Here is a 24,850-nt window from a genome sequence, read left to right as displayed (position 1 = left end):
TCGCCTGCCTTGGTTTGGGCTTGGGATAAACTGGTGTGACAGGAGGATAGTCTCTGTAAAACAAAGACATATTAATGTACCACCTCGCCTGCCTTGGTATAGGCTTGGGATAAACTGGTGTAACAGGAGGATAGTCTCTGTAAAACAAAGCCATATTAATGTACAACCTCGCCTGTCTTGGTATAGGCTTGGGATAAACTAGTTAAGCTTGACATTGCTTAAGACCATGTCATCCTCATGTGTTATGCTATTTGAAACTTATATTTCCACGAAAAGTACATTTATGATATGTAGAAGGTTTTTTTTTTAACTTAACAACTTCAGAAAATTGTTGTAAGTGGAAAATATTACATTTCATATAAGGCCTCGCTTCATTTGAAAACCTCTATTTTTTGGCACAGGCTCATATAAAATTAACTGTTTGCCAATTTTTATAAGTCTGATACATTCAGTATGCTATATATTACTTTAAATAGATAATATTTTATACATAGAGACATTAAAAAGTGCACATTTTTGTTTTTTGTTTTTTTTTTTAAGCCAAACTTTGATAGTTGAAATTGTTCTATTTCAACGTCACAATTCAGCAACCAAAGTTCAGATATAAAAAAGGCCACATTTTCTATAATTGATATCATATGGCTTTGAAACTGAGTAAACTGTCTCATAATACACTAAGCTTAAATCATGCCAAGTTTTATTGGAATTGGTTAAGTTCTTGACCCCTAATAGGCTCCAGACCACAATTGATGATCCCGCTTTTCGTTGTCCACGAATATAGTTCCCTTTAATTAAAGTGTATTTTTTCTTTATTTTTTTTTCTTTCCTTTTCTCATACATTTCTTAGTTTTTATAAGGTGGAAATGAAAGAAGAGAGCTGAAATAAATTTTTGGATGTTTTATTTTAACTGATTTTGATATGGAAAGAGTGATTAGGCCAGGTGCAAAAAGGTAATATTTACAGTTTTCGGAACATCTCTTGACTTGTCCATAGGGGTATGGATGTGTATTGGCCAAATTTGTAAGATGTAAGCGTTCAATTTTTCTGAAACTTGGATATATTTTTGGTCTTGTACAGTACATTACACACATAAAAGATTTGACCAAAAAAAACAGGTAAATTTTTTTTAATGCGACAAAACGTTATAAAGAACTAATAGGGGGAATTAATTGTGGCCATATAATTGGGAAGATTTAACAATCATCCGGTCTAACGACCATTTCCATCGTTGTTCAAATGGACGATTTAAGATATTTCCATTGTATATGGTGAATCGTCAAAATGATTTTCTCCGGAAGAAGAAAGAAGAATTATTAATAAACATTCTCAACCCGGGATTAAATGATAAATAATATTTTATTTTTTACTTAAATAACACTTTAAAGACTTTACTCAATTTTTTAAATGACATTAGTAGTCTCCCTTGTATTTGTTAACGTCATACTATTGTTAACGTCGATCAATTGTTTTGTATAACACTTATGTATACAAGTCACATTACCTGAAGATCTGTAAAAGCAGTGAAAGCGCTAGTAAAAGTGATGGATTGAAACCGTTATTATCTTTTATTAATTTTCTTATATGTTACCAGCATACGGATTCTACTTAACTTTTCTTTATAAATATATATATATATATATACTTCGCACAAATAGTGCAGAACTAGTTTCTGAAATAAGTGAAATGGTTCTATCTTTTATAAAGATGACAGATGAAAATAAATCAAATTTAGGTATACTTGTGGTGAGAATGATATCATTAAAGTAGTTGTAAATTCCTTCGTGATATGTACACATTATTTATCCCTTATAATTTTTATTAACTATGTATTTGCATTCAGGTATCACAGATCACATTTATTCGTTCATTGTGTGTTAATTTACGTTTTTTGATTGAGTTAAGCCTTCCAATTGATATTTTGTAGTGTGTCTTTCTATGATGTGATGTTATACTATTGCTTCAGAAAAGGGAGAAGGTTTGGTACCATTAAAACGTTTAATCCCGCTGCAAATGTTTGCACCTGTCCTAAGTCAGGAATCTGATGTACAGTAGTTGTCGTCTGTTTATGTAGTTCATACATGTTTCTCGTTTCTCGTTTTTATATAGATTAGACCGTTGGTTTTCCCGTTTGATTTTTTTTACACTAGTAATTTTTTGGGGCCCTTTATAGCTTGCTGTTCGGTGTGAGCCAATGCTGCGTGTTGAAGGCCGTACCTTGACCTATAATGGTTAACTTTTATAAATTGTCTTTGATGGACAGTTGTCTCATTGGCACTCATACCACATCTTCCTATATCTACATACTAAAAATCCTTTGAATATAAAATTACTTGCGGGACTATACATCCTCAGTGTGATTATAAGATAAGTCAATGTTGAAATGTTTTCTGTTCATCTTAAGTTGGATGAGATAAAAAAAATTTATAGATAAGAAATCAATAAATAAGTCAATCTTATTTTTATTCTTATTCGTGGTATTGTCTTTGATAGTAAAAGCAATCCGGATCAATATAGTATTCGACATTTAGAATCGTTTTCCTTATTATGCTCAAAATGTTACTTCTCAAATCATTGTTAAAGCTAAAAATGTCATGTTTTGAATTAGCTAGACCAAAAGATGTACCTGTTTTATTGACGTATTTAGATAAGGCATACTCACCACTTCTCTGACTAACATACATATAGATGGCCCTGCTGATGAATGAAATACTCCTGCATATATATTGTTGAATAACACATTTTCAGTTTCTGTTTCAGATGCATAGCTATTTTAACATTACAGATGGCTAAAGCAGTTTTCTTTACCCCAATTATTACACCTCTTTCAACGCCTTTTCTACTCAGACATCATAAACCTTCCAATGAATGTCATTATGAACAAATATAATTAAATAATATGCATTTTATACTTCAAATATATATTAAAATGTGTGCAATTCAATTTGGATAACCGAAAAAACAATCGGTTATAAAGACATTACTACGATATATGAATGAATATTATTTGAAATAAATATTAATATATATCAGAGACATATTGTATTATATGTCTCTGTATATATATGCAACGCAATTTGGCTGACCGAAAAACAATCGGTTATAAAGACATCACTGTAGCTGCCTTTTCAAAAATTTTATCAACTAATTTCTTTGAACGGAGGCTCAACTTTGAAATATAATTTACAGTTTACTGCTGTCCTAAACACGGTAAAGAACAATAAATGGTACCATAGTTAATTGCCTTTGATGGTGTTAATGTCTCACAAGGCAACCCATTATTAAATAATAGTTAATATACCTGATAATGGAACAGTACCATTATAATCTGCATTACAAAATGTAAATTGAATAGAAATACCTGGAATCCAGTTTTCATTATTTAATACCTCGATAAAGATACAAAAATATTAATGTAACTGGAATTAAAAACTATGTGAATCAAACATTTATAATACAATCCATCATAAATCAAAATAAATTCGCTCGTATTATAATAACTTTAGTCAAGGATTTGTATATTATATATAAATCCTTGCTTTAGTTAATTGTCCACTAATGTATAAATTATCAAATTGAATGTGACCGATTTTAATTAATTAATCAATAATCTGTTGAAAATGAAAAATTAGTAAGATAAGTATTTACATTAATTATGCGTACAATAAACTCAACAATCTGACCTTAGATATATTCAGTTGCTTCCCAGCAGACCGTGCATTCAGAATATTGTGAGGAGGGCTATAGCTGTTAAAATTGATATGCCGTGTAATCGAATTAAGACATGTGCGTTACATTGACCTGTGCATGAAATGTCGCAAGTCTTGCCTTCCTCTAATAACGCGATTTAACGGTCAAGCCCTTTAAATCGAATTATATAGACCATGTTGCAGTTATACAAATGATAATTTATATCTGACTGTTAAATGATAACATATCAATCATACATTTATTTTACAGCCTTTTCAATTATTGACTGGTTGAATGATTGGTGTTTATGCCATTCTCAGCACTATTCCTCTATTTCGTTAAAGTCAGGTTTTATTGGTGGAGGAAGCCAGAGTGTCCAGAGAGAACAATAGGAAAACTGACAATCCTAGTCAATTGAGATTGGAGTTGAAAGCACCTGCCACGTGCCGGATTTGAACTCACAACCTCAGTGTTGACAGGCTAGTGATACAGTAGTTTGACTACTTAGACCACTCGAATACTGAGGCCTCGTCTTTTCAATTACTTAATACACTTACTTCGGAATAATCCCTATGTTTTAAGTGTATTTTTGCCATAGAATCCAGCCATGTTTAACGTAATTCTGGGGTACTGTCGTAGGACTTTGCCAAGCTATACTGTAAATCTATTAACATTTCTGGATCTTTTTCATGTTCCTTCATCTGAGCTGTGGCCATTAACACAGTCCTATTTTTTTTGGTTAAATCTTTCTTCTCTGCTGGAAATCCACTTTTCTATAAATAAAGATAAAACAGTTTTAATTATACTTTCAGTTTTGAAAAAAATCTCTCATCAGCTCTTAAACAGTAGTTATTATGAATACAAAAATTGCAAAATATTTGACACATTTATCATGAAATAGCACACTTAATGTATTTGAACATAACATGCACTTTTCAAAACAATCAAGGTAAAAAGTTTAGTTTCACAATTAGAGAAACAATCATACATGTATGAAACATAAATACAGGAATAAAAAGTTAATACATGAAAAGCAGATATGTTTTTTGTTAATAAGATAAAGTTAATTGTGTATAGAACAATTCATCTTCAACATTATTTATTGTTATGCAAAGCAATTTTATCCATAGAATAAATTAACCAGATATACTTAAATATTGGTAAAATCCTACACTTAAAATCAGAACAAATGAATTATTTTTCAAAGTTATTCAATCTTATTTTTGGTATGGATTTCTGATTCATTAAACTATATCAAAACTCCTTAATCTTGGCAACGTATTTGTTACGTTTGGAGGACGTGATTTTCAACAGACTGTCGGAATTCCAATGGGAACCAATTGTGCCTCTCTTCTTGCCGACTTGTTTCTTTATTATTATGAGGCTGACTTCATACAGGAACTTCTTAGGAAGAAAGATAAGAAGTTAGCAATATCCTTTAACTTTACGGTCCGCTATATAGATGATGTTCTCTCACTAAATAATACAAAATTTGGTGACTATGTTGAACGAATCTATCCCATCGAACTAGAGATAAAGGATACTACAGATACAGTTAATTCTGCCTCATATATTGACTTACATCTAGAAATTGACAATGAGGGTCGGTTGAAAACAAAACTTTACGACAAAAGAGATGATTTCAACTTCCCAATTGTGAACTTTCCATTTCTATATAGCAACATTCCAGCAGCGCCTGCATACGGAGTATATATCTCCCAAGTGATACGATATTCCCGGGCTTGTATTTTCTATCATGATTTCCTTGATAGAGAATTGCTGCTCACAAGGAAACTATTAAACCAAGAGTTCCAAATGGTGAAGTTGAAATCATCCCTTCGTAAATTTTACGGACGCCATCACGAGTTGGTTGACCGTTATGGAATAACTGTTTCACAGATGATATCGGATATGTTCCTTATGTCCTTACCACAATACCCTTCCCTTTTACCGAATGTGACCTACCGAATTAGACTATTTACCGGATTTGTAATAACAAAAGCAACACGACGGGTGCCACATATGGAGCAGGATCTGCTTACCCTTCCGGAGCACCTGAGATCACCCCCAGTTTTGGTGGGGTTCGTGTTGTTTAGTCTTTAGTTTTCTATGTTGTGTCATCTGTACTATTATTTGTCTGTTTATTTTTTTTAATTTTTGGCCATGGCGTTGTCAGTTTGTTTTCGATCTGTGAGTTTGACTGTCCCTCTGGTATCTTTCGTCCCTCATCTATTACAATTTTAACTTGTAAAAATATTTTTTTTTAAAGATAACTTTAAAAAGTGGTCATTTTTTTAACTAGATTGGTTGCAATGACATACTTTGATTTCCCAATCATATAAAAATCAATATTCAAAATAAGTTCTGTATTTTCACTCCTTCGACTTCAAACAACAATAGATGTTGTCAAAGCTGCATCAACTGAATGAACATGCAAAGGAAAAGCATTGTTCCTTGCATTTTTTAATATATTGACATTAAAAGTCAATGTTACAATAAAGAACTTTTACTTTAACAACACTATGAGCATTCTTGAATTAATGTGTTGTTCAGTCACAGTTGAATATTTGTCTACATGGACTTTGGTTACTTTTTACAAAAGTTCTCTGTTTATCAGTGTCAAATTAACTTGAAGACATAATGCAGACTACAATAATTAGATAGACGACTATCCATTTGACAATGGGTTTTGCTAGATACTTCTATTAACAACAACACATCTAAAAAATATAAAAAAAACTCATCTAGATGCTGTCAGGCTTAAAAATAAATGACCAATGTACATGCCAATTGTCAGTGATAAAACACATTAAACACTGATTATCTACTACACTATTAACTAGATAGACTTCATCATATGCAATATAGTTTTTTTTCTAAAACATTTTACAAACAAGAAATTAAGTTTAGAACTGCAAAAAAGAGGGACGAAAGATACCAGAGGGACAGTGAAGATTGTGATAACATCTCAAGAATGACATAGCTTCCTGCTTTTGAAAATAATGCACTTTTTAAACCAGGTGGCCAAATAAAAGCTAGTCAGAGGGAGGTAAGAGACATCAGAAATCTCCATTCATTTTATTCTGTTTCTATTTAGAACTGCCCACTTAATCAAGCCATCTTTTTGCTCTTTTGACTTTTTCACAACACTCCTATGCTACTGCTAACAGATATAAGTCACAACTTTTCCCAAGCTGATAAACCAAATCTAGCTACAGATATAAAGGCAAATTTGTTTAAACTCAAAATATCAAATCTTAAATTTACAGTGGACAATTTTGAAATCATAATTAGTTCATATCTAATTTATTAACTGCAACAAGCTGGAATTAATATTTGTATAATTAGCTAAGGCCCAAATCCATGCAACTCCTGTCAAAATTGAGGTAATATTTTATTCTTACTTTACTAAAACATGTTGAAATAATAATTGATTCCTTTGATAGAAGACAACCAACTGTATGTAAGTAATATATTGACCTATTTCCTGTAATTTTACCCTCTAGATTTTTATAGGTATCTACAAAAATATACAAACTCAACACAGTGTTGCCTACTACCATATGCTTGATATGAAAAGGAGAATACATTCTTCTAAACGAATGTTAAAAGAGGAAGCTTACCATGACAGGATCAAATGGATCCATTTACCAAATGCATCCATTTGTTTATGATGTCAATTTGAATAATATTACAAAATGCTTAAACATTTTCATATTTCACTGGAGCAAATACCAACTATTGTTGAAATGTCTAGAACACTTCTGAGAAACAGATCCATAAAACTTTACCCAACTACTGGAGCATGAAAAGTAGGCCAAGGCCATATCATACATTTTTGTGAACATATACATTGTACAAGGAATGCATTTTTTCTGTTAATGAACTAGTTTTTGTAAAAAGTTTGATGCAGGTAAGCATAAATATTGTTGACCCACCATGTATAGTTATTGAAAAAAAACCAAACACATCTGAATACTATGTCATTATAGCACTGGCTTATCACTTCTGTCAAACACAGTTGCTGATAAAAAGACCTAATTCAGACACCTTCACATGACCACTTAAAACTTGAAAAATGTAGTAAAGACTAGATGACATATCTTAGAGAACTTATATACTAATCAAAATGAAGTAACATATGAAACACTGGTGACTTTTCAAATACAGCGACTATGACTTAGATCTAAGTGAGAGAAAAAAAATGTATTCTGCTCACTGAAGTGTGAAAATAAGGTCAAAAACATATACATAGTTCATCCAAAAACTTTAACTTGGTCACTAAAGCACTGAAACAAGATCATGGTCAGGTGACAATGACTGGCTTATAAGGTATCAGAAAATGTTCATTTGCAAAGAGAACACCATAATGATGTCAAAGAGACTGACAAGGTCTAATAAAACTTTCATTTTGCCACAAGAGCACTGAAATGAGATCAACATCAGATTCAATGAGTGGCTCACAAGATCTCACTATTGGTCACTAGAGCATTTAAACAAGGTCTCATCTTAAATAATCTTTATACATATTTCAATTTATATAGGTGACAGAGAGAGCAAGATATAAAGATATTTGCTATTGCTAAAGCTGTTACCACTGCTCCAAATGTATATCATACACTTGTGAAAGGATAGACAAGAAATAACTGTGCCCATCAAATTTCCTTATCATGAACTAACGTATAAGTTTTATCTTAAAAAGGTAAACTAATTTTGAAGACACATTAGAAAATAAAAATTATCTGAAAATTGACATTGATCTATTTCTAAAACCAATGTAATTATGTTTTAAGAAGTTAATTCTAATTTTTTTTATAAAGAATTAAGTATAAACCTGAAGATAAATAGATGTAAAATTAGCTTTAAGACATTTTGTTAAGTTATTTTAAATAATTGTGATATTAAATGAAAAGTGAAGAATAAAATTGAGAATGGAAATGGGGAATGTGTCAAAGAGACAACAACCCGACCATAGAGCAGACAACAGCCGAAGGCCACCAATGGGTCTTCAATGCAGCGAGAAACTCCCGCACCCGAAGGCGTCCTTCAGCTGACCTCTAAATAAATATATATACTAATTCAATGATAATGGACGTCATACTAAACTCCAAATTATACACAGGAAACTAAAATTAAAAATGATACAAGACTAACAAAGGCCAGAGGCTCCTGACTTGGGACAGGCGCAAAAATGCGGCGGGGTTAAACATGTTTTTTGACAAAAACAAACGCACAACAGTACGTACAGTAAAACTCAGTATATGAGAAGTCCGAGTCCGATGTCAGAATAGGAAACAAAAGAAAATAAACAAAATGACAATAATACATAAATAACAACAGACTACTAGCAGTTACTGACATGCCAGCTCCAGACCTCAATTAAACCGATTAAAAGATTATGTCTTCATCATATGAATATCAGGCACAATCCCTCCTGTTAGGGGTTTTGTATTATACCGTCATAAAATATATGAGAAGAACATAACCCGTGTCATGCCAACAACTGGTTTTAGAATAAATGTGTTTAATTCCGATGCAAAGACCCTATAAGTGAATTAATATTAAAGCCAAAATATGCAATCTTTAATGACCTGACAACAGTATCGTAACTATATCCCTTCTTAATAAGTCTGTTTAAAGGTTTTGTTAGCTTTTGAGATGAACACTGACATTTTTGTGCTTTGTAAAGAATATTACCATAAAAGATTGGATGTGAAATACCCGAACGTATAAGATATCTACATGTTGAGTTATATTTAGGAATGATGTCTTTATACCGATGATAAAATTTAGTAAATGTTTTGACTAGTTTATGATATCGAAAACCCTGGTGTAATAATTTTTCAGTAATACATAAATTTCTCTCGCTAAAATCTAACTTTTATTAGTGTTAGTTGTTAATACAATGCTAAGATATTGGGTTGAGGTCAATTCATGCACTTTTCCTCACTTTTAACTTCTTTTTCTTTGATTTTCTGTCCATCTGATAAAATTATACAGTATAATATGGCATGCTGATATTGTACATTTATGATTGGTTAGTAGTACACTTACATTTTTGTTAATTTTATTTATCGGTAATTTGTGCATTTTTCCTTTGATGTGAACTCTCTTATAATGTCAGTATCAGTGGACTGGTCGTGATATAAAAATTATTGGGTCAGTTCGCAATTGACATGCGCGGGTGCACCGCGTAAGGATCTACTTTCACCTTTCATTCATAAAATCGCGCGTGATTTTTTTCACAGAAACGCACGAGTGTTTTGGTGAAAAAAACACTTGTCATTGTTTCAACGTTTCAGTAGAGTTAGTTTAGCCTTTTTGACCGATTGTTGTAACAATTTGAACAGAAAATGTATGAAAAACCCGATAAACTTTTAAAAAATTGCGTTATCTGCACTATTATTGATAGCTTCCCTTGCTATTCACAAGGACGTATAACTAACATATCGTCAATGTTATTCCGATCTGAGTTTTTATTCATACATAGCCTGGTGCTGTTCCAAGTAGTTTTCTTTTTCTGTTTCTTGAGAAGTATTTGTTTAACCTGTTCAGTCACTATAAAGTGTTATAATTCATATTTCGACTCATAAATAGTGACCAAAAAGGTACAGCTATCGCATGAGAAAAGCTAGAAAAAATGAAATGTACACATCTTCGACATTTTTGTGGGACCATCATATACAATTATAATAAGGAAATGTGGTTTCGTTGTAAATATATAGACAGATATTCATAGAACAAAGAACAAATAAGCAAACAAATCCAAATGCGGATCTAGGATAAACTTTGAAAAAGGGGTGCCCGGGGCCCAAAAGTAGACGACGTTTGGTGTGGAACCTGTGCATTAACCATATATGTAGCCTTCGTAAGGGATGTCCCTGGTCGCCTTCTCCTAAATCCGCTTCTGAAATTAAAGGTAAACGCAGGGCCTACAAAGTTTCAAATTTCTGGTCCGGGTTGAAAAATAAATGAACATGACTTTGAAAAAAGCAAGAATTTTAAGCCAAAAGAAATAGACCAAAGTTGAGTAACATCTATTAAAATTTTTGATGTAATTATGAAGTCGACAAAAAATGAGCTTGTTCAGATAATTTACAGTCAGCCTACAGACTCGTTGCTTCTTTACATGTCTGCTTACACAGTGCTTTCATAAAATGATTTGAAATCAATGTGATTGTTTTCATCATGAACACTGAGCGTATAATGACAAGATAAATGTAATGTTATCCACCCAACTAAGTTAAATATATAACTTGTCGTTGAACTTCTAAAATAATGATAAATCTGCTGATTCATATCGTATCATTCTATGCTGATGCTGTCTGGAAAATAAAGAAATGTGACTTACCGGTATGCTACCATTATATTCGGCATGTGTTTAAGTCATGTCCAAAGCAAAATTAATGAAACGCATGCAATAATTCATTTTCAATACTTTGTGCAAGAGAACGCCATGTTTACTGCACTGTGACAAAATTTCAAATGACGTAATGCAGCCTGTGACGTCAAGTGTGATTCGCCGTGATTCGACGCGAAAAAGTAGTTCGTTTGTTATTTTCTCTATAATTGATGATTTTTATTTTTTTCATAATTACCGATAAAAAGAATAAAGGACTTTTTGTTTTTGATACTGACTTTATCACAGTAAAATATCAGGCTCGCCCTTCGGGCTCACTTGATATTTTATTGTGATAAAGTCAGTATCAAAAACAAAAAGTCCTTTATTCTATATATATCATTATAAAAACTCTATAAGTATTGTTTATAATTGTCTGTCTTTAACAGCAATGTGCAGCACTGAATAACATTTTGGTTTTATGGATAAATGTCAAATTCAAATTCTAATAGGTTTCAACAACCTTCCGATGTTGAACTTGCTAGTGACACAATATAGAGGAAATTGACAATACCCTTTTTTGAGGGGGGCAAGGGGGGTTCCAATAACAGCAAAACAGTGAATTGATTTGGCTTAAGGTCAAGGAACAGTAAATGGGCTATGTCGCAGATTTTGCTAAAATTTTGTATACAACCTTGGCCCGTTGAACTACAACTGAAAATCGAAAAAATAATGCATTTATCTCTTTTATTATCTGAAATATTGCAGATTGATTTCTTTTAAGATGGGTGAATGCACATAAAATCGGCGAAAAACCTTCTAAAATTTGTCTTAAAATCGCCAAATCTCTAAATCTACTCCATAGATTTTTCTTAAAAAACTATATGTTGTTGACAAATAAATTTCTGTTTTAATAATGTGAAATAATCATATGGTCACCGACTTCGTTTTATGCCTAATAATCAATTTGTTACCTTGTTGGTAGTGAAAAACGTCAAAAATCAACGTTTTACGGCCTTCAACGCGGTGACGTTACGATTATTTCGACGTTTTGTTGGTTTTTTTCCCAAATAACACAGCTTTGAATGAAGTATACCGTAAAAACGAAGTTGGTGATCCTATCTTCATTTTGTATCATTATATCGGAAATTAATGTATCAACAACATATAGTTTTTTAAGAAAAATCTATGGAGTAGATTAAGAGATTTGGCGATTTTAAGACAAAGTTTAGAAGGTTTTTCGACGATTTCATGTTCTTTCTATACAAATCTTCACCCATTTTGTAAGAATTCCACCAGTAATAATTCAAATGATAAATGAGATAAATGCATTATTTTTTCGATTTTCAGTTGTAATTCATCCAGCCAGAGTTGTATGCAAAATTTTACTGTAATCTGTGACATACCCCATTTACTGTTACTTGACCTTAAAACAGATAACAAGGAATTGAAAAGGAATAAAAACAGATAACAGTAAATGAAATATTAAAATCAGTACGGTCCACGACCAATCCTGTAGATCTTATTAATTAATACTATGTACATGTAACTGGTTGTATGGACATAGCTAGGCCTTAACAGAGACATATATATATATACATACATTTTAATTATGATCCTCATCAGGTATCCCTGGCCATATGTTTTCCTTTTTGTTATATTAATAATTGATTTGAATTTAATATGTACACATGGGGATACAAGGAACATTATCCCCATATATACGTAAAATTCAAATTCAGACAATTCTTAATATCAAGTAAAAGGAAAACATATGGCTATAATAGGGATACCTGATGAGGATAGGCCTAGGTCCATACGACCTTAACATAAACGACTTTAATATATGTTGTGTACAAGTTATAATTTTGTTCAAATTATGATTTGTACAAAAAAAAAATGTACAAATTATAATTTGTATTTGGACTTTGTACAAATTGTAATTTGTAAAAAAAGTGCATGTACAAATTACAATTAGTACAAATTTCGACTTAAATTCACTTAAAACTTGTACAATAATTTATAGTACGGATGTTGAATTTTTCTGAACAAAATTACTAGTTTCTGTTTTTGTTAAAGGAATATTTTTAAAATCTAGGGCATTTGATAGATCAATTTTGTGTTGTTTTTTTTTATTTTTCAAGAAAATGAAGCCAGTGATCCCATTTATTAATTTGATTTTTAGAACTTTTTTTCTGAAAAGCAATTTATAGCATGGATGATGACTATTCTGATTGTATAATAGAAATCGGCCCAAGTGACAATTCAGATAATATAATAGAAATTGGCCCGAGTGACAATTTGGATGACACCAAGTAAAATACCAATCATGCGTCTTTTGTGATATTATTGAACATGGAGAATTTGGGTACCGCATTCGAACAGCTGTAGGATATTTAAAAGGATATTTGTCGAGAAATTAAATTGAAGCTGTTAAAGACACATCTTTGTTTGCATCAACAGTTTCTGAGCTTCAACTTTCGCTATGTGAACCAGGTAAAAAGCTTTAAAAAACTGGTGGTCAGGGTCCTCTTTGATGTAAATGCAAAGAGGGGGAGTAGCGCTTCTAAATGTAAATGCTAAATGCAAAAGATGTTGTGTAATTCCTAAAGCCATAATTCACTCACATGCTCAAACAAATGATACAGAACTATTTTTGTATTTTGTAAATAAGTATAAAAGGAGATGTGGTATGATTGCCATCGAGACAACTCTCCAAAACAGACCAAATGACACAGAAATTAACAACTATAGTCCATCAAACGGCCTTCAACAATGGGAAAATCCATACCGCATAGTCAGCTATAAAAGGCCATGAAATGACAAATGTAAAAAATTCAAACGAGAAAACTAACAGCCTAATTTATCCACACAAAATAATGAACGAAAAACTTAGTAACACAACATCAAACGACAACCACTGAATTACAGGCTCCTGGCTTGGGACAGCCACATACAGAATGTGGCGGGGTTAAACATGTTAGTTGGCGCCCAACCCTCCCCTTACCTGGGACAGTGGTGTAACAGTACAACATAAGGTTAATTATGTGGTCATTGAATAAAAATTCTATAGGGTGCACCGATGTTTTTTTTATAACAAAATTCATACTATAAGTTATTGTACAAGTTATAAGTGAATTTTAGTCAAATTATGTACAAATTGTTACAAAAAAGTATTTGTACAAAAAATGTGTACAAAGTCAAAATACAAATTATAATTTGTACAAATGATAATCTAAATACATGTACAAAGACAATGGAATTTATTACAAATGATAATAATAATATATACTGGCATGGATCCGATTGTTGTTTTTTGTTTTGTTTCTGTGATGTATGTTACTGGAATTTTTCTGCAAATAAGGGTCCACCATATTAACAGTGCCAGTGGAAAGACCCTAATAGATATAAGAAGATGTTGTATGAGTGTCAATCAGACAACCCTCCACTCAAGTCACAATGTTCAATTATCTTCAATTTCTACTGAAGATTGGATGTCAAAATGCTAACATTCCAATTTTCAACAGTTAACAGCAAATACATTCTCACAATAACAGATAACAAAAACAAAATAATAGTCCTATAACAGCTAACAAGGAATAAGACAATAACAGCTAACAGCAAATAAATTTTCAGAATAACAGATAACAAAGAATTAAATTGCCCCAAAACAGCATAACAATTATACCCTTTTTTTTTCTTTTTCTTTTTTTTTGGGGGGGGGAGGGGGGGGGGGGGTGCGGGGGGTGATAATTGTATTGAGTAAACTAATACTAAATCATTTGTAAATAATTTCGTATATTATACAGATGTCTTATGACAAAGTCCCCGTTAATATTATAGTTCAATATTAAATGCACGAAAATAAATATGTTAAAATGTTACTTAGCTCCAAGTGTATTTATTATTTTACATATATTTTGCGAATATTATGTAATTAGAGATCTGTCATACACTATTCTGAAATCATATTAAAACGGTGTAGCATTTTTTCAGATACTGATAACATATTTCATTCGTCAAGAACATTCAGCCTCAAAGGTATTGTAACTTACAATTGAAGTGTTGAAATAAGTTACCGTTATAAACTTTCTACAACCCCGGAGCTCATGCAACTACCAGACGATTTATCAATGTTAATTTTACTGATTTTCTGCCTAAACTTTCACCTTTTCAACGGTACAGCAATTATTTCAGTATTGTGTGTCCTTATAAATCGACACTATCATTTCTGACATTTACAAATATATCCTATTAGCTATCCCAATAGAATCGATTGATAAGAAGGACAACAGTTGTTGAAAGTTTTTGCAGGTAGGTTAAAGACGGTTTTAAAGTGATTTAAAAACACACAAGAATAATTTGAAAATGTGCATTTAAATAGAAATGATCAAAAGTCATGAAGTACGGTGTATTTTTTAAAGAATTATTACTAAATAGCTAGGATGAAATTTGAAAAAAGGCAGGACAGGAATTGTAAAAAAAAGGCAGGATGAGCAACTTGGCAAAAAAAAAGGCAGGATGGCAATTTATGTAAAAAAAGTCAGGATAAACTATTAAAAAAAAAAGGTAGGACCGAATAGAGTGAACAATAAAAAAGGCAGGACAGAGATTACAACTAAAAAAAAATGCAGGACAAAATTTTTCATCTTAGCTCCCCATGAAATGTTTGCTCCCTAAATATTTAAGCGGTTGAACAGGAGGGAAGGGATGGTTACAAACCATTCTTGTCTTGCGTCTCTTTGCACGCCCCTACAAACACATACAAGTTTAAACACACACAAAATCATCTTTGCTGCCACAATGTATACAGCTATGCTATTTACAGAAAACCACACATTATTTTCAATTCTTCAACTCTTAAATAGACTTTATTGAATTCACTGTCATGTGCGGTTAAGAAGGTGCTATTTTAATAATTTTAAATGTCATAGCAACTTGTTTTTATCACCGATTCCACGGAAATTCCTCAAGGGATTACACAGTCAATAGACAGTTCGAGAATTAACTTTCTTCTGTTTCTCCATATCGATAATCTCGTTAAGAAGAATTGAAATGCTTTATTAAATGGTTTGTTTCTATAGGATGTCTGTAAAGTTTTTGATGGGAGAGGATGGGAGTAAACTAAAGATACTGGAACATGACGGATTCTACATTCCGACGTTTCCATTTCCAACACACGCCCAAGAATACGCCAAACTACCTACATGGAAAGCTAGAGATGATGATTTACTCGTCAGTGCATACCCTAAATCAGGTTTGTACAGATTTGGTACTTTAAAATTATTTTGTTAAAAAATTAAAGAGAAAAAAAAAACGTTATACTTGGTAACCTTAGATTGGTTCTGAATTGTTAATCAACTATGGTGTAGGATGGTCTGCCACTGGAAAATGAAGATATATTGGATAGGGGCGGAAAATTTGACTCATAACAGACCACCAAAGTACCACTGATGTTGAAAGGATTCATTAAAGTGCAGAGAGCGGGCACTTCCGTTACACGAGGAATTAGATTCAATGTAAACATAATATAAGTTTATAAATTAAAGTATAAGTATTGATATTACAATATACAACTAAGCAGGAAGAGATGATTACAGTTGAATTATTAATAGGATTCGGAAACAAGTTGTTTGCTTTTATGTATCCGTCTCCTAATTTTAATAAGGACATTTCATATGCAAAGCTGTGGTCACACCTTACCGGATAGCTCGAACGGACGCCGAACGGATGAAAAAAAAGTTTTCCGTTGACAAAATTTTAATCCGTTGGGAGTCCGTTGGTGTACTGACCAAATAAAACGGACGCGTAACGAATGCCCTACGGAAACACACAGGATATGCAACGTACGAGAAACGGAAACGTACCGGACAGAACGGATGTCGAACGTACATCCAAAGGACGAGTACCGGATAAAACGGACACCTAACGGAAGCGTACCGGATAAAACGGATGAACAAGATAAGCGGAAAATTAAAGGCGGCAATAATAATACATGTAAATGACATACACGTGACCTTAAAATAATTAAAAAGTTTCCGTGTAACTTTATATAGTAACTTTATAGTAGGTTTATATTTGCAAGATTTAAGTTCAGTCTGGCCTGAATAAGAGCTGCTTGATAGTGAAGACGTGCTCTTACTCCAAGATCCATCATGAATAATAAACTTTCATGACACTCAAGAAATCTGACATACCAATAATTGGCATTTCCGACGCGATATTTTCAATTGGCATTTGTCCGTTTTACATTCGGTACGTATCCGTTTTATCCGTTATCCTTCCGTTCATGTCTGTTTCACATCCGTTCATCATCCGTTTTATCCGTTATACGTCCGGTAGAAGTCCGTTGGTGAATTGGTCTACCGGACCTCCTACGGATGTATAACGGACAAGTAACGGATACAAAACGGAAACGGAACGGACGAGTACCGTAAAAAAACGGACGCCTACCGGACGTTCAACGGATACTTCATCCGTTGGACGTCCGTTTAAAGTTTTGAACATGCTCAAAATTTTCCACCGGACAGAACGGACGTCGACGGATAAAACGGACGCTGAACGGACATGAAACGGATTTTGACGGACGTCCAACGGATAAGAACGGACGTCTAACGAACATGAACAGATTGAAAAAAAAAGTTATCCGTTCGGCGTTCGTTCGCGCTATCCGGTAAGGTGTGACCGGGGCTTAAATTACTGTTAAATAGCTATGTGTTGAATATAACAAACAAACAAGAGAAACGTTATATTGTGAGCACAGCAAAAATCAGCTATATCAGATCATTAAGCAATTACAATATTATTACACTGTATAGTTCAGTACGTGTTTACATTGTGGACCTGATGAACAAATATTAGTGATCATGCGACAAATCGTTTGCTATTGAGTATATGCGCTTGAACTGCCTAGACATTTTAGTGTTTAAGTCACTGTTCCATTGAACCATCAAGCAAAATTTGGTCCTTCAGAAGATAGCTGTTTATGATGTTATAAAAATTCTGCTGACGCAAATAACGGGTGGTGGTTTCTATAGCACCACCGGGATATTTTGGTGAGGCCAAAAAAAAAAGATGCTGATTCAGTAACTACATAGCATACGAAGCTTTTAGTCAAAACTTTGCCCAATCCTGAGCAGAATTAGTTCTCTTGGATCTGTTATGAATACATTTTTTTTTTACAAATTGTTTTTTTTTTAAATATTAATGGTATGGCAAACATACCTATATAATAAATTGAGAATGGAAACGGGACCTTTTACGTAACAAACTATCGATGCCTTATCTTGTAAATTAAATATGGTAGTTACGAGCGAATAACAAATAACAAAATTAGTATAAAGAAAATATCAGAAAACAAACAAAAATAAATAATATTGCCCCGAGGTCATATGTTATAGGCACAGCACTTGTTATTCAGAGACAAGTGCCTGTGGTTACAGGACTAGAAATACCACTAACGACAGTTTAGTTTACATCATCTTATTTCAGACCCAACTGGTATTACCGAATACATTTCTCCATTACTCGACCTTATTCTAGTTAATATCCCCCAGAGACAAACTGTTTCCTGATGTTGGGGCCCATTACTAGATCAAATACGATACCAGTTACCAGGCATGGATGACAGATTGTTCTATTTCGTCCCATACTAGAGCATAGTTGTTTGGAATGGACGTAAAAGGTCGCACATGTGCATGTAGCTGTATGGTTTGTCATGAATCTTAAATACAAACCGTGTACATTCAATACTATATGTATACCAACTTCTACGTCACTTCTTAATGATATCTGGCGAGATTATTACTGTCACTATATACATTTTTTATATGTAAGTTAAATGATCTGATTGTAGGCACACATTGGTTATGGGAGGTAGTCTCAATGTTAAAGCAACATAAAGCGGAACGGATAGATGCCATTAAAGAATGGAACATGATAGAAGGCATTGAGCAAGCTAATTTTGACAGTCTTCCTTCACCTAGAATTCTGAATACACATATATATTTCCGTCATTTACCAAAAGACTTTAAGAATAGGAAATGTAAAATTTTGTACATTCTGAGAAATCCGAAAGATGTGGCCGTGTCATTTTACAACCATCATTTAAAGGTTTTAGAATATGAATATTCTGGATCATGGGAACATTATTTAACAAGGTATCTGAAGGGGGATGGTAAGTCTTTTTACAGTTCTCGATTCTTATGTAATTACTAATAGGCATTGGGAAAAGGAGTTGAAAACTGAAAGCCAGGTGAAGAAACTTATGATACTATTTATTGGTCTTTAAAACTCTGCAAAAAGCTTAAACGTACTAGATGCAAAATTTGCAAAAGAAATTTTTTTATAGAATATATTTTAATACTGCACAACGTTTCTTTCTCCCTTTCCCGATTCCATACTAACTAATGCCTCCACTGGAATTATGTAAGTGATTTTTCAATTAAAGAACTTGTTTTAAATTAAAAATCGAAATTTGCAATATATTATTAACAATAACAAAATAGTAATAAAACATTTTCTTTGAATTATTAGTGATAGATAACACGTAGGAAATACCAAACAAATTATGTTAAAAAAGAATGAAAAATAGACAACTATACATATTTACATATATAATGATGATACAATTTAAAAGCAATGAGACAGGTTTACAGATATACAAACAGTGAGAGTTTAAAATTAAACGTTTGGGTAATATGAACTACCATTAAAACTGAAAGTGGTATCAGGTACTATGATGGTAAACCGACCTATTTTGTATCTGAGACCATTTGTCTTACTATCTCGAAATATAGTTTAAGGTCAAATTGGGTAAATAAAATTGAGAATGGAAATGGGGAATGTGTCAAAGAGACAACAACCCGACCATAGAGCAGACAACAGCCGAAGGCCACCAATGGGTAAAATCTATTTCATTGACTTATTGTATATGTTTACAAAATCTCTCAATGTTAACAACACCGTAGTTAGCTAAAGCTGGATACAAATAAAACTGGAATAAGAAAAAGACGACATTTAGTGTGTTTTTATTTTCAGTTGATTATGGTTCCTGGTTTGAATACACATTAGACTGGGAAAGAGTCATGGAAGATAACCCTGAGTACCCGATACATACCTTACATTATGAATCCATGAAACAGGTATGCTATATGTTAGAAATCATAATAATACTAAATATCTCTTAATTTCAATCTGTCATCAGTTCCGTAAAACAGTATCCTTACCCAAAGTGGCCCAAGACTACAGAAACAGATCTTATGTCTTTTTATAAGGAACACGAGTATGTAAAGTCAGAAAAAGACATTACAATTACCTTAGAACTAGTTCCAGTTGAAACACCTTTAACTCTTAAAAAAAAACCCAACAAAATAAAACTGTACCTATGAATAAACTGGAAATATAATTGAAAACGTATCTAAATCACTATAATTCATAGGCATGATTTCTTTTTTTCTTTTGTGATTTATATTTTACGTTTTTTGTGGTATTTTGTTTACTTTATCATTTATAACGACTATTTGAATGCTAAGATTGATTGCTATAAGTCACTTGATCTAAATATTTTGTATATACCTATGCATATGACAAAATATATCTTTTTATTTGATTGTTGGCAATTTATCGTCAAATGGAAAATTTGACGAATGCCGAATTTGGGTTGATCGTCTGGAAATTGCTATTATATATACGCTTTACAATTTGTATTTAAAATCATTTTCCTTATCATTTACAAGAATTAGTAAAGGGAAGATAACAATGAACTCTCACGAAGTCCCCCGTTTTAAGGTTTAGATGCCATATAGGTATTTTAATAAGGTGCCAAATGACATGATTGTATGTGGTAACCTACAATAGATGTTTTGTGGTTGTTTTTTTTTATGTTGCTAGGTTGGTATGACGTATGCCTCACATGATCTATTTTTCATATGCTGACTATTAATTAAAAGAGAATTCTTCAGCATTTCAAATGACAATAAGTTGCAGCGTTTCATCGCTATATATTAATAAGTATACATATTGAAAATAAGCACGAACAATAACGCAATGTCAAGAATGGGATCCCTTCCTTTGTAGTTGTTGTCCAATATGGTCTTCTTATCTTTGTACTCTTCGTCAACTGCCTGCCTTATTACACCATATAAGAAATTCGAGGGACGTACACGAGTATATTTAATAGCTTGACTTTTAGTGGCATTTTTATCCTCCCCATCAAAATGGGGTTTATTTTTGAATAATGCATTTTTGTACGTTTTGTAACTATTCCCATTTAGATATTTTAAAAAAATATTTAAATTGATGCCGTCTCAAATTTTTGGGAACAGTTGCGTTTTCTTCCGTAAAACAAGTTATTTCTAGGAGCTATATCCTAAAACATTTCTGTAATTTTGTTAGACTAAACGGAATTCGGAATGTTTAGTACTTAACCGACCATTATTGTCAATTTGTCGGTGTGTTCAAGATAAGAAGCAGATGTAGCTATGTCTGTGACATCCTTTATTTAAAATTGAATGAGATTCGATCAACGTTTTCACTAAAATTAAACTATTCTGTCAAACTGCTGTATACATCATTTATGTATCTGCCTTTAGAATTAAAAAAAATCGAAGTGACTACAAAGGGGCTTGTCATGTGTGAATAAACTCATCATAGATACCATGATTAAAATTGTGTACGCCAGGCGAGCGTTTCATCTTTAAAAGACTCATTCTTAAAAAGTCCAAATAAAGTACGTAGTTGAAGAGCATTGAGGACCCGAAGCATTGAAGACGATCTTTTATTAGTTTATAAAGGAGACACATGTTACATGTTTCCTACATTTAACTATTTATTGCATGATTTTGTTTACTGTGGTATCTTTAAATTGTTATTTTACTCTTACATATTCTGTTATATTTGACTATGTTGTTTTAATTGTGATTATATCATTTTAAAACTAAAAGTCTCTCAAAAAATAAGAGAGCAGGATAGACAAGACAAGGAAATTAAATTATCTCGTATAACAAAACAAAATTTCGCGCATCGAATTGTCATAATCCGTGAAAAATTTGCGGCCGTATAATGCGTCGTCCGAAGACATTTGGTTTCCAGACAATAATTTTTTTGTATGGGTTTCTATGAGATTGTACCACAAGGTTCCATACCACAAAAGGCATGTTGGAATTGATTTCGGGGGTTATTGTCCTAAGTTTTTATGAAATAGGGACCAAAAACAAACATTTTTCTTGTTTCAGGACAATATCTTGTGAATAAGTGTATGGATCTCTATGAAATTGTACAAGGTTCCATACCTTAAAAGGAAGTTTGGGATTGATTTGGGGGTTATGGCCCTAACTGTTTAGGAATTAGGAGCCAAAAAAAACAAGGATTTTCTGGTATCCGGACAATAACTTGAGTATAGTCTATCAAAAATTTAATTATTTGGGATCTTTGATATGCCAAATCTAACCGTGTATTTAGATTTTGGATTTTGGGCCCCGGTTTTAAATTGGATCACATTGAGATCCAAAGGGTCCAAAATTAAACTTTGTTTGATTTCAACAAAAAAATGATTTCTTGATGTTCTTTGATATGCTGAATCTAACCGTGAATTTAGATTTTTGATTTTGAGGCCGGTCTTCTAATTGGTCCACATCCAAGGATCCAAAATTAAACTAAGTTTGATTTTAACAAAAAAATGAATTATTGGGGTTCTTTGATATGCTGAATCTAAACATGTATTTAGATTTTTTTTGGGTCCAGTATTCAGTTTTGTCCAAATCGGGGTCCAAAATTAAACTATTTTTTATTTCAACGAAAATTGATTAAATTGGGTTCTTTGATATGCTGAATCTAACCGAGTATTTAGATTTTGGATTTTGGGCCCCGTTATCAAATTGGTTTACATTGATGTCCAAAGGGTCCAAAATTAATCTTTGTTTGATATCCTACAAAATTGAATTCTTTGGGTTCTTTGGTATGCTAAAATAACCATGTATTTAGATGTTTGGTATTGGACCATAATAGGTAAATGTCCAATTTCAAATTTTTAAGTTTTAGACCACATTTATTATGTGTCAGAAAGCTATGCTGTATCAAAAGCACAATCCGAATTCAGAGCTGTACCAAGCTTGAATATGGTGTCCATACTTACCCCAACTATTCAGAGCTCGACCTCAGCGGTCGAATCAAGCTGCTCCTTGCGGAGCATTTATTTTTATATCTGCAACAAAGTGTCTATGGTAAACTGGGACGAAACTCAAACTGAATCTTTAAGTCATGAACCACTGATGTACAGAAAATCAGATCAATATCTGAAGGCATTACGAAAAAAGTACGAAAACTGTTTGATTTCACCATAACGAAATCACTTTATGCCAACTTTATCACGGAATTACAACTCTTGGAAAATTTCATGAAAATTGTACATGTTCGGACTTTTTTTTTTATAACGCCTGATCTGCAATTAATTGTTGGTACAAGTGTATAAGGATACTTTCCATGTGGAGTTTGCGTTTCATTCGGGTTTAGTGACTTTTGGTGGAATGAAGGCAACCACACAACTCAATGCGATTGAAGTAATTGAGGTTATGATCCGGCAGCGAATAGCACATATATATATATATAACATGTACAACAATTTCTATTCCATTTATAAATCCCAACTCGGTGGTGTTGTGGAAGCATGTTCGACTCGAGTGCCAGGACCTATTTTTGTCTCATTAAAGTGTTATCTTTCTGATTATGGATGTTATATTCTCTGCTATACTGTAAGCTTACATTGATCAATCAATCTATTTAAAAATTATCGCTCAAACACTTTCTTTGTTGTCGAGAGTTGAACATCTGCTTCCCAACATTTTATACCATTAAGGCGATCATAATACTGGGTTGAGATGCACGACGTTATCTTTGTCTTGAACAGCAACATAAGAATTTTTTATAGGCTTATTTCCGAATTTTAATATTTACCATTTATTAAAGTAAAAACCTGGGTATTTATAGTTGTGTACCATTGAATCCCCCTTTGAAGTGCCTCCAGCAGTAGTTCCAATTCGATATATAACCTTTTGCAGACCGTCTCATATATGGACAAATCATACAGAAAATCGTTATACGATTAATGTGTCATTGAAAATGTACCGGATGGTCGGAATCATTTGAATACACCAATTAACTTGTTGTACCAATGAAATGGCATGCGAGACCAAACGTTACATGAGGGTTAATCTTGTCTGATTTGATTGTGTCCACTCTATGTAAGATTATTAAATTTTATAATCTTGGAAATATTTGATGTATTTTTGTTGAGATTGTAATAATCCAGTAAGACATTAAAATATCATTAAGGTCAAGACCAATGTCGTAGTTGTACCAACATGGCCACGATGACTAAAATAGAACAGAATTGAAAATGTGGGGAATTATATCTTTAAAACTAGAATAGATGCAAAAAATCAAACAGGGTATATAGATTAAAGTTTGATAATTTTATACCGGCATATTTACCTACACGGCCACCATAGCTATAAATAGGACGTAAGGAAAATGCAGCTTCTTTTCCAATATCTAAAACTAAATGGATGCAGAAAATCAGAAAGGGGCAAACATGTTCAGAATGTAAAGATATACCAGCTCTCTATCTGTACCAACATTATCAGTCGCCACCTTATAGCGCTTTTTGGTTTGAAATGACAATTTTTAACAAATAAAGCATTTTTGCCTTTTATTTGTAAATTATTGTAGATAAATAGAAACGCACATGATCATTCAAGATCTACAAACATGCTATATGATAAAGCTTTCATTCGACTTCTTATGGGAATAATTGCCCTTAAATGAAG

At 32.6% G+C, this 24,850-nt stretch overlaps 3 protein-coding genes across 5 annotated transcripts in view; 2 read left to right on the top strand and 1 right to left on the bottom strand.

Annotated features, from left to right (window-relative positions):
• LOC127732641 (dedicator of cytokinesis protein 9-like) overlaps positions 1-24,850 on the bottom strand; it is a 401,298-nt gene that overhangs the window by 15,888 nt on the left and 360,560 nt on the right. The window lies entirely within an intron of this gene.
• LOC127732648 (sulfotransferase 1B1-like) overlaps positions 1-24,850 on the top strand; it is a 106,848-nt gene that overhangs the window by 35,707 nt on the left and 46,291 nt on the right. The window lies entirely within an intron of this gene.
• LOC127732647 (sulfotransferase 1B1-like) overlaps positions 1-24,850 on the top strand; it is a 75,154-nt gene that overhangs the window by 48,105 nt on the left and 2,199 nt on the right. Inside the window, exons 1-4 of one of the 2 annotated variants that reach the window (XM_052241759.1) lie at positions 15,302-15,341; positions 16,112-16,284; positions 18,883-19,203; positions 20,067-20,170. In XM_052241759.1, the coding sequence (XP_052097719.1) occupies positions 16,113-16,284; positions 18,883-19,203; positions 20,067-20,170 (597 nt within the window). In that variant the 5' untranslated portion in view covers positions 15,302-15,341; position 16,112. Of the gene's footprint in view, positions 1-15,301; positions 15,342-16,111; positions 16,285-18,882; positions 19,204-20,066; positions 20,171-24,850 lie in introns of those variants that run through there. The other variant, XM_052241760.1, reaches the window with a different exon arrangement.

The sequence above is a fragment of the Mytilus californianus genome, unplaced genomic scaffold (genome assembly GCF_021869535.1).
Source record: "Mytilus californianus isolate M0D057914Y unplaced genomic scaffold, xbMytCali1.0.p SCAF_26, whole genome shotgun sequence".
Taxonomy (NCBI): Eukaryota; Metazoa; Mollusca; class Bivalvia; order Mytilida; family Mytilidae; genus Mytilus; species Mytilus californianus.
This window is presented reverse-complemented; position numbering and strand designations above follow the sequence as displayed.